The following is a 10,299-nucleotide window of genomic DNA, read 5'->3' as shown; positions in this document are numbered from 1 at the left end:
GGAGGCGGGTGCACACACAGTCCCCTCGGGGCCTGTGGTCACCCATAAGCCGTGCCTGCCCCTTGCCCCTCACCCCAACATGTAGGTAGAGAGGTGCAGGGCCCCTGCCTCTCCTCACACCCTTCACACAGTTCCTTTGCATTGCACCCACCCCGTTCCGCGGGAACCTGACCTCCCTTATATAAGACGTTGGGACAGCGTAACTGAATGGTTAGCCCAGGCCAGGGCCCCTGAACTCCGCTATAGACAACCCCGGACATACTCTCACCCTCTGTCACCAGGAGCTGCAGGGTTCCTTAGATGTCCTGGAGACTCTGCTCAAAATGATTCACCACAGGGACTTCCCTGGCGGTCCAGTGGTTAAGACTCTGTGCTTCCATTGCTGGGGGCGTGAGTTCGATCCCTGGTGAGGGAAGTAAGAACCCAGGTGCCAGTGCGGTGGAGCCAAAAAAAAAAAAGATTCAGGACTTCATGAATTCTTTTGATACCAAACGTTTAAGGCCTACTCGGTGCCAGGGGTCAGCTCTGCCTTCGGGAGCGCCTGGATTGGGAGGTGTGCAGGGAAGCCCACCTCGGAAGGCTCTCCGGGGTGGGTACATTCTGGGCGCAGTCCAACAGGGCGGGCAGAAATGGGAGGTGTCAAAGTCCAAGCACCGGCCAGGGGCCCCGAAGTGCAAATGCGCTGCAAGGTGAATATCCACCGGTCGGTAAACGCAATTACATTCAGATGACGTCGAGCTGGGGTGCATTAGCAAAAGCGAAACCGCCTGAGAGCTGCGCTCGGAACGCACGCCTCCTCGTGAACTCCGCGCCGCGCTGCCCAGGGGCGTCTCCAGCCTCCCCCGCCCCCGCTCCCGGAGCCACCTGTTGCCCGCCAGCCGGATGGAGCCCGGGCGCCGCCTCCTGGCCACGCTGCGCAGTGGCAACCCGGGCGCGGGTCCGCGGGTCCCAGCGAGGCCAGACCTTCCCCTGAAGGCGGGGTCTCCAGGGACAGCTCCCGGTGGGAACCTAACCCCGGCAGCTGGCAACCCTGGGGACCGGTCGGTCCTAGGGCTGGCTTTGGCCCACGCCCTCAGGCCAGTGTGGCGCACGGGGGCCCTCCTGCCCCTCCGGAGCTGACCCTGCGGTCCTGCGCGCCCCAGCGGGACAGCCCGCTCCACGCCAGTGTCTTTCAGGTGGCGGACGGAGGGAGGAGCCTGTCGGGGTCCGGGCCGGGGCGGTGGAGGGGAGAAGGAGTGGGTGGAGCCTAAGGCGAGGCGGTTCCTGCGCCGTCCCTCGCCCGCCGCCTACCCCAGCTCACCTCTGGTCCAGGGACATGACGGGCACTCCTGGCGCCGCTGCCACCCGGAACGGCGAGGCCCCCGAGCGCTCCCCACCCTGCAGTCCGAGCTACGATCTTATGGGCAAGGTGGGTGGGCACTGCACCCAGCGCTGGGGACTCGGTGCCGGCTCTGGGGGTCACCCCTCCCCGCGCTCTTCGCCCTGAGACCCCGGCCTCCCCGCCCAAGACCCTTTCTGGCTGCGTCTGCGTTGGACTCATCCCTTCCCCCCAGGCAGCCGGGTCTCCCAGAATAAGGAAGGAGGGTCGAGACAGAGCCCTGGGCCCATGCCAGCGTCCAGGGATCTGGGCTGGCTCCGTGGGAGAAGGGAAAGGAAGGTCGGAAGGAGCGAGTGACTCCCCACCCAGAGGACCGCAACCCCATTTTCTTCTGCCACACTCCGGCCAATACGAGCCCCAGGAATCCCATGCTTCTAGGTAGGGTTTGAGCGCACAACCCTCCAGGGTACAGGTACCCGAAGCGCTGGGAAATAGGGCTGCCTGGCGACTTGGAAAGGACGCCTCCTGGCGGCGGGGAAACTTGCAGTTAATGCCCTTCTCGCAGTTTCCAGGCCTTAGGACTGAAGATCTTTAGGACCCCAGCTGCCCCCAGGCGCTACCCCTTCCCTTTCCACCCCTGCAGTCACTGCCCACACCTTCTTCTGGGAGGATGTTGCTAGCCAGAATGCAGACCCACATGGGAATTTTTAGAACCTGAGAAAGACCTGGGGCGTTAGGCACAAGTCTCCCACCTGGGAGAGCTTAAGTCAGCTGTCTGGGGCTGGTTCCCTCTGCGGGTGGCCCTGAACGGAAGCAGGTGGGGCTGGTGGTGGACACTGGTCTGTATGCCCTCCCTCCATGCCCTTGGAGCAGGCAGGTACCAGGAACTCTGAAAGAGGTGCTGGGAGAGCCCAGAGCCTCCACTCTTCCTCTGTACGGTTGGGGATAGATTAGCGAAGGGGCCGCCCATCTCATGCTACATGGCCTTGAAGGAGACCTGCCTCTTTCTGCGCCTTGGGTTCCTCCTGCAACCCCCCTTGTTTCAGAGGAAGCCACTCTGCAAGTCACCCACCCAGAGCCGTTGCGATAAGCGTCCTGTGTGGGCTCCAGGCAGGAAGTCGGCCCCCACTGTGTTCGGGGGAGGGGAGCTGCTGAGGGCCAGCCCCAGGCCGCTGGGAACTGCCTGACCTCCTTGCCTGACACGCCAGCTGGGTGTTTGCCTAGGAGGTGGCAAGGCTGGGCAGCTGTTTGGTGGACTTGCCTGGCTGGGTGGGTGGCATCATTTGCTCAAGGCAACCGTCAACTGTAAAGTACACAGGTGCTTGCCCTACCTCCCTCTCTCCCTCCTTCCCCATCGGGTACTGGGACCCAGGAGCCAGGGAGCAATGCAGGCTCCCGAAGGCTCCTTAGCCCCCAGCCTGCCATCTGTCCCCTGGGCCAAGCGGCATCTGTGGAGAGTTGGCCTCTGGCCCCCACCAGCCTTCGTGCCCGAGGCCTGCCTAGGAGACTGAGTCCGGGATGGTCTGGGAAGAGCCTGGTGGGAGCTCCTTGGGGAGGATTAGAGGGGATGGGGCCACAGGCAGGCAGCACCCACCCCGGGCCACTCTTCTGGAGTCAGGTGGTTCACGCCAACATTGTTGACCCTAGACATTAACGGAGTCTAGAAAGGCCTCAAAGAAATTATCCCTCTTTCCTTCTAACCACTATGGAAACTGCCACAGAAGGGTTAAGAAATCTTCCCGAAGTCCCCCAGTAACCCACGTACAAGCCAGGACCCCAGCCTTCATACACCTTTGGTTCAGCCCCCCACCTCTCCACCAAAGTTAGCTAATCCCATACCCCATGCCCACAGCAGGAAAGCCCTTGGGCTCCATTGTCAAGGTCACAGCCTCAAAAATAACTCAAATCCAGTCCCTGCTCAGCCCATTAAGTATCGACTCGGCCTGTTGGGAAAGTTCCAGCATTAGGTCTGGACATCTGTTCTCCAAGATTGAGGAGTGACTGGACAGAGGGGTCCCCTCCCCCGCCCATGGTCCCCAGAGAATATGAGCAGAGACTGGACAGACAGGAAAGGGACAAACATACCCCCCCCCACACTCCCTCCTGCTCTGCCACCTACAGTGACCAGGGATGCCAACTGTCAGCCATTTGTCCCATGTGGGAGGTTTCTGCGGAACGAACTTCAGACTAAATGTCTCTCCGCTTCAGTATAAATTTCAACCTTCCCTAATTCACGCAACGCTTTTATAAACATAAAATGTCATCAGGAACTTCCAAATAAATGTAACCAAAAGTAAAACACCTGAACAAAAGTAAGTTTAGAATATGGCTTTGCAAATGACAGAGCCGTGCCCCCAGCAGATTCTGATACACTCCCTTGGGTGGGAATCCCTGTCCGAGGTATTAACACTTCTCTTTCTGGCACCATAGCCCCACCCACGTGTGCACACATGCGTGGAACACACACAGAGAGGTAAGGGATCCTAGCACGGTGCAGAGTCGAGACCACAAGAATGTGGTTGTTCTCTGGGGCCACCGAGCACGTTTGAGGTCCTGTTAGTGCTAAGTTGGCAGCTCAGGCTTCCAGGAAACCAGATGAGGACAGGAGGGTCAGAGGGAGAGCCTGAGAGGCAGCCGGAGCCAGGGAGTGTGGAGAGGAGAGGCAGGGTGAAGGCAGCAGCAGGCTTTTCCAGAAGCAGGTGCCCTCGGGGCAGTCGGCATCCTTCCCTGGCTCTCCCTGGAAGCCCAGCTAACTGCCTCTGCCCCCATCTCCTAGGTGATGCTTCTGGGAGACTCAGGCGTCGGCAAAACCTGTTTCCTGATCCAATTCAAAGATGGGGCCTTCCTGTCCGGGACCTTCATAGCCACTGTCGGCATAGACTTCAGGGTGAGGTGGCTGCAGGCTCCTCCTCCAGCAGCGAGCCAGGGGCTATGGCTCAGGCACGGGGGACGGTCCTCTCCTCACCTGCGCTGGCTTCTCAGGACCGCTGTGGCTCACCCTAGGGCACAGGATGCTCCCCTAGGGACCCCAGAGGTGGCCAGCTAAGAGGAGTCTGGGCTTGGGGAGGCTCTTGGCTCCCCTACAGGATGAGAAATGAGAGACTGAGTCTTAACATCCTGCCCCCAGCCAGGCAGACATATCCCACAGTGCTAGCTGGGCCCCCCGGCAAGACCTGAGGTCAGCCAGTCTTTCTGGAGTCCCGGGAAGCCCAGCACAGCACTAGGTGGAGGAACTGGGCTGGCCCTGTGGGAACAGAGCAGCTTGCCAGCATCCCTCCCTCTCACCTCGATGAACCCATCTTTACAAATCGGCATCCCGGATGCCGAGGGCTCTGAGCACTGCACACGCGCACGGGCCAGGAGAGTGAGGGTCTAACCCTGGCAGGGGTGCTCTCAAAGGCCAGGTGCCTCCCTCCCAGTGCGAGGGGAAGCTTCACTGAGGAGAACTAGTGGACAGCCAGGGGAAAGACGGCCCTGCAGATCCAGCCTCTGCGGTCCCCGAGATGCTGGTGGGCGTCTTATCTCTAAGAGCTTGGAGGCTGGGCTCCGCCTGTGCACCTTGCTGAGCCCGGGCCGGGGCGAGAGGAGGGGTGCGGTCAGGCAGGTTCTCAGGCTCTCCCTGCCTTGGCGTGTTGTGAGAAGGGCAGACGGAGTCCCCAGAAGAGAGGACTCCAAAGTAGGGGTACCTGGGGACAGAGTCCCACTGCCCTGATGGGGCGATCCGGCTGGAGACGTCTCCGGGGCTCACCGGACCCCCGTGGCCCTGGGGAGCAACCAGACAGGATGTTTGCTGTACTGTAGGATTCAGCAGAAGGCAGAAACCGAGACTCCCCTGCCCTCCACGCCCACCTCTCCCTCTGCCCTTTTCTCTTTCAGAACAAGGTGGTGACCGTGGATGGTATGAGGGTGAAGCTGCAGGTGAGACCAGCGGCTGGGAGGGCTGGGGTGTGGGCGAGAGGATGGGGGAGCCTGCCCAGCCTCCGCACCCAACCACAGGAGGCCTGCGGCCCTGCGCTCCGCCTGGGCTAACTTCCTGTGGGGGTCAGGAGAGGAAACGGCCTTTGTTTGTTTGATGTCTGCAGAAAAAGCCGTTCCCAGGCACCCTCCCTTCTGTCAAAGGCAGCAGCTCTAAGTGCCTTCAGACAAGCTTAGGCTCGCTTCAAATCATCCCCAGGTTCCCAGGCCTCATCTGCTCTGGGAGGTTGGACACCTCTAATCCCTGGGCTGGGCAAGAGGCAACAGCACCGAACGAGCTTGAGAACTCATTAACTACCGCCATCCGGGACATCACCAGATGTTCACAAACCCATGAGAAACTAAAGAAGGAAACATCTCACCTCCCCGCCCATCTCTCGTACCACAACATGGCTTTCCTCTGCCCAGGACAGTCCCTGCCCCCTTCTGACCATTTGTCCATCCCTTCCTAGATCTGGGACACCGCAGGGCAGGAGCGGTTCCGCAGTGTCACCCACGCTTATTACCGAGATGCCCAGGGTAGGTCCCTCACGTGCTCCACCTCCACCACCCCCCCAGCCCACTTGTAACATCCACCCTTCTGCCCCAAGTTCCCCATGTGACCTCTCTCTCCCCCTCCAGCCTTGCTCCTGCTGTATGACATCACCAACAAATCTTCCTTCGACAACATCCGGGTAGGTCCTCCCCACCCACCACTCACGAGCAGGCAGGGCAGGGCCTGTGCAGGCCAGGGCTGCTTCCTGCTTTGTGGGAATGGGTGGAGCATGGAATACTGCTGCCTCGTTAAAAACACCGGAGCTGTGACTCAGAAGTAATCAACTGCTCCTGGGTGGTTGATGGGCATGTGGGCATGAAGGCCAAGCAGGCTGTATGTCACCTGTTCATCCCTATGATTCATGGAGCATTTCATGACAGAATGTTCAGAAAGTGCCCAGCGCCACCCTGGACAATTACCCACAGAGACCGAGAGGAGAGCCCGAGCAGAAAAGTCTACCCATACATCCACCCCAACTTTCAAGAAGGTGACTCAGGCAGACAAAGCGAGTGGCTCCCTCCTCACAAGCAAACTATTAAATAGTCGAGACAGTAATTCAACAAACGCTGACTCTGTGCACAGCATCGTGACGATTTCACATGCTCCCTGACCTCAAGGGGTTGACAAGCAAACTGGGGGAACAAGACATACAGATATAAAACTGCTTATAAACTGGATGGAATCCATGGCACTCCTACTGCCACCTCCAACCCCATGCTCATGGCAGACATCACTAATCAATCACAGTATTTTTGATCACTGAGCCCTTATGGGGCCTTAGAATCCTCAACAGGGCACTCGAGGAGACTGCTGGTGACTACCAGCTGATTTATAAGATATAGCCTCTGTCGCCTCTGTCTTTCATAGAACTGAGAGCTACACTGCAAGGGGTTTAGAGCTACTCAGGACTGGAGAGGCCCAAACAAAGATGTCGATGAGAGAATGCACAGGGCATTATGATCGGTGTTCAGGGGCAGTGAGTAGTCCAGGATAATCCACAGGGCAGAAGAAGGAAAGGCAGGAGGGAGGAGGGGAATGGCTGGGGCTCAGCGCACCCTCTCCCGCAGGCCTGGCTCACTGAGATTCACGAGTACGCCCAGAGGGATGTGGTGATTATGCTCCTAGGCAACAAGGTGAGTGGCTCCAGGGCAGGGTCAGCCCATCCTTCTCCCACTGCCACAAGTATTAGCTGGACATCCTTCCAGCAAAGCACTCTTTACAGCCTCCAGTTCAGGAGTCAGACCTATCTGGAGGCTTCAGTCCATCATATCTGCCCTCTTAAAGCTTTGGAAATGGCCCCCTGCGGGGAAAGGTCAAGCTGCTTCCTGAGAGATCCAGGGATGACCAGCTGCTCAGCCCCTATTAGATCCTAGGGACTAGATACACGGATTAAGAGCTGTGTGTGGAAAGGGTTAACCTCAAATACTGTCAGCCCTTCGAGGCTGGCCACCACCCCCTTGCCAAGCAGAGTTACCCACCTCCCTGAGTTGGGGTGAGATCCCCCTGCTGGGAGCTGGGTAAGAACTTGAAGAAGGCAGAAGCCCTGGCCCCAGGTGGATCATACCACCCGCAGTCCCGCAGGCCACCAGCAGAGGGCGGGAAGTACCTGCTCCCAGGGCAGAAACCTGGGCCCGCGGGGCGGGAGAGGGGCCATCCGGGGTCAAGGCTTCCTTCCCCAGAGTGACCCACCTGGGCTTGACAGGCGGACGTGAGCAGTGAAAGGATGATCCGTTCAGAGGATGGAGAGATGCTGGCCAGGGTAAGTGACTGCCTGGGGGGAGTGGGGGTGGGCAGCCGGAGACTGGCCACTGAGGCTAATCTCACCCTGGCAGGAGTATGGAGTTCCCTTCATGGAGACCAGCGCCAAGACGGGCATGAACGTGGAGTTAGCCTTTCTGGCCATTGCCAAGTGAGCGCTGAGCCGGGAAGGGAACGTGCAGGGAAGGGTGGCACCATCTGGGAATTCGGTAGGGCCTGGCCCTTGGCCCAGTCCCCGGGCCCAACTATATTCTGCGTTCCGAGGCCCCCTGGCCCCGGGCCGTGGGAGTGGGAGAAGGCTCAGTTCCTCACTGCCTTCCCAGCCCATTTCTTCTTCCTCTTCAAGGGAGCTGAAGTACAGAGCCGGGCGGCAGGCTAATGAACCCAGCTTCCAGATCCGAGACTATGTGGAATCCCAGAAGAAGCGGCCCAGCTGCTGCTCTTTCTTGTGAATCCCAAGGGGCTGAGAGGAAGCTCCAGAGACGCACAAGGATGCAGCCTTCTCCCTCAGACCTGGTTTATTCTAAGCGGCTGAGCCAATGAGGAGAGAGTTGGGGGACCCAGTGCACAGCCCCTCCGTACTCCTGCCCCTATTCTAGCTCCTGTAGCTTCCCTGCATCCCCGGAGGAGGGTAAAATATTTTTATTTCATTTTAATGATACATAATCTAATCAAAAGGGCACCAGAAAACGGAGGAAGGGAGCTGGTGCCCCTTTTGCCTTCTAGTGCTAGGACTCAGGGGCCTGGGCCTCCCACCTACCCACCATGAGGGTGATATTGCACCAGCTCAGCACCAGGGGGCACTGATGCACTTCTGGGGTATGAGGCAGGTAGTGACCCCATTCCCACCCTTCAGCTGGCAAGAGGCTGAGCAGACCCAGGCCTTCATTTCCTCCGGCTCCCCAGAGAACAATCTTCCCCAATAAGACAGGGCCCTTGTGCCAGGAGCGAGACCAAAGCCTCAGGAAGATAAGAGATGTGGAGATTGGGCAGGGACCCAGCTCCCTGGGGGGAGGGGGGGAGAGGAGTAACAGAGATTAGGTCTGTTAGGCTACCTCTGGCCTTACTAGCCCCTCTCTGGGAGGTGCACCCCATTTCCCCCAGCCCACAAGCACATTAGGGCACCTGGAAACATCTGGTTCCTATTCACTGGACCTCAGATCCCAGGGGAGCCCCTCCTCCCTGAATCCCTGGCCTTATCTTCCTACCTTTCTGCCTGTGTCCCCAGACACCTACAGTTACTGATAGGGAAAGGTTATTCTTCTGTTCCAATCCTTAGGCCGGTATGCAGCCCACAGGCTACTTCTTCAAGCAGCTGTAGTGCTTCCACTGGATAAAGAGCCAAATAAAAAGAAAGCCCTGACTCCTGGAGTAGGTGGGAGATAGAAGTGAGCAAACCTCACCCCGTTGTGTAACCCCTAAACCCAAGGGCCATCTCCTCCCCCATCAGCCACATCCTTTTCTTCTCAGATGGACATTCGGGCCCAAACTTCTTTATCTCCCTTCGTACTGAGCCAGGTTAGGGAGTGAGAGGTCATCCATTTCTGGGAAAATCAACGCATTGTATGCAAAACAAGGTCATGTGGGTGAGGCTTGGGGTGGGGAGACGGGCAGCAAGGAGTTTACATGCTAAAGGAGTTTACATGGGGCCAAGGTCACATGTCTCCCAAAGCCCTGACCCCAACAATGGGAAGAGGGCAGGAGACGTGCAGCTTATGACCTAGAGGCACCTTTACTCCAGCTCTGTTCACCAGGGGTGGGGAGAGGGGTGAGAAAGGTATGCACTGTACATTTCTGCAGCTGCTGCATTTGCTTTCAAGGCAGAAATCTTGCTCCCAGAGCAGAGTCAGCACGATAAGGACACTCTCCAGGCCTCTCCCGGGCAGAGCAGGGAGGAGCCTGACCTTGCCGGGTTCTTCTGGGGCCCAAGGCAGGTCGCAGGCAATCCAATCACATGGGCTGCTCTGGGCCTTTGGCATTTGTGTTTTTCAGAAGTAAATGGCAGTATTTTGGAAAGTACACCCTGTCCGTTGCTTCTTTGAGGTGCACATGATGCGGGGGTCGGGGGGGGGAGTTGCGGGGGCGGATCATGTTGAAAGGATTGTCGTTGCTTGTCACTGATTGCCAAAATCATTTGCTTCTCATCCTTCAATGTCCCCAACTAGTCACCTCATCCCTAACAGACTGCCCCCAGCCTCTGTGACCAGCCTCTCATCTGAAAGTAGGAGCTGAAAGGTTTATCTTACGGTCCTAATCATTTTTCCTTCTCTATTGAAAAAAGCCAGGGCTCCTTTTCCTATGGAATGTACCCAGAGATTGGTTACCTGACCCTGATCTGCCTCTCCCCAACCCCACCTCCCTAGCCAAAGGCTGACGCCAATTCCCACGCCATTGTCCCTAGGTGGCCTGTCTTGGATGGGCAGCCCCGTGAAGCCTTGGGCTCTCTGCTGGACCCTCACACTGTCCCAGCGAGGATCAGAGCCCGCACCCCTATTAGCAGTTCCTGGGACAAAGCAAAGTGGCCCCACAAATGGAAAAATCTCGTTATTCAAACTACTCTGTTGGGTCCGAGGTGGACCTCGTTCTTATTCGTAAGACCGCTCGCAGCACTGGAGCGGCATTGATTTTCCTGGCAACAGTCGCCCCCGCCCCCACCCCCAACTGGAGTTGCACACTTCGGCTGAAGGCTGTTGAAATGTTAGGGTCCTTTACC

The 10,299-nt window shown here is 58.2% G+C and overlaps 1 protein-coding gene across 2 annotated transcripts; it reads left to right on the top strand.

Annotated features, from left to right (window-relative positions):
- The first annotated feature begins 435 nt into the window (after positions 1-435).
- Positions 436-9,586, top strand: RAB37 (RAB37, member RAS oncogene family). Of its 2 annotated transcripts, XM_079906167.1 has the most exons (10): positions 436-1,175; positions 1,312-1,408; positions 4,095-4,205; positions 5,195-5,236; positions 5,746-5,812; positions 5,915-5,967; positions 6,896-6,961; positions 7,531-7,587; positions 7,661-7,737; positions 7,933-9,586. In XM_079906167.1, the coding sequence occupies exons 2-10, from the start codon at positions 1,316-1,318 to the stop codon at positions 8,036-8,038; spliced, it is 672 nt and encodes a 223-aa protein (XP_079762293.1). In that variant the 5' UTR covers positions 436-1,175; positions 1,312-1,315; the 3' UTR covers positions 8,039-9,586. The 2 variants fall into 2 exon arrangements, with proteins under 2 accessions (XP_079762293.1, XP_079762294.1); XM_079906168.1 differs by lacking the exon at positions 4,095-4,205.
- The last annotated feature ends 713 nt before the right edge of the window (positions 9,587-10,299 follow it).

Source organism: Stenella coeruleoalba (assembly GCF_951394435.1).
Source record: "Stenella coeruleoalba genome assembly, chromosome: 19".
NCBI classification, from domain to species: domain Eukaryota; kingdom Metazoa; phylum Chordata; class Mammalia; order Artiodactyla; family Delphinidae; genus Stenella; species Stenella coeruleoalba.
Note: the sequence above shows the minus strand (reverse complement) of the source record. Positions and strands in the feature narration are given on the sequence as shown.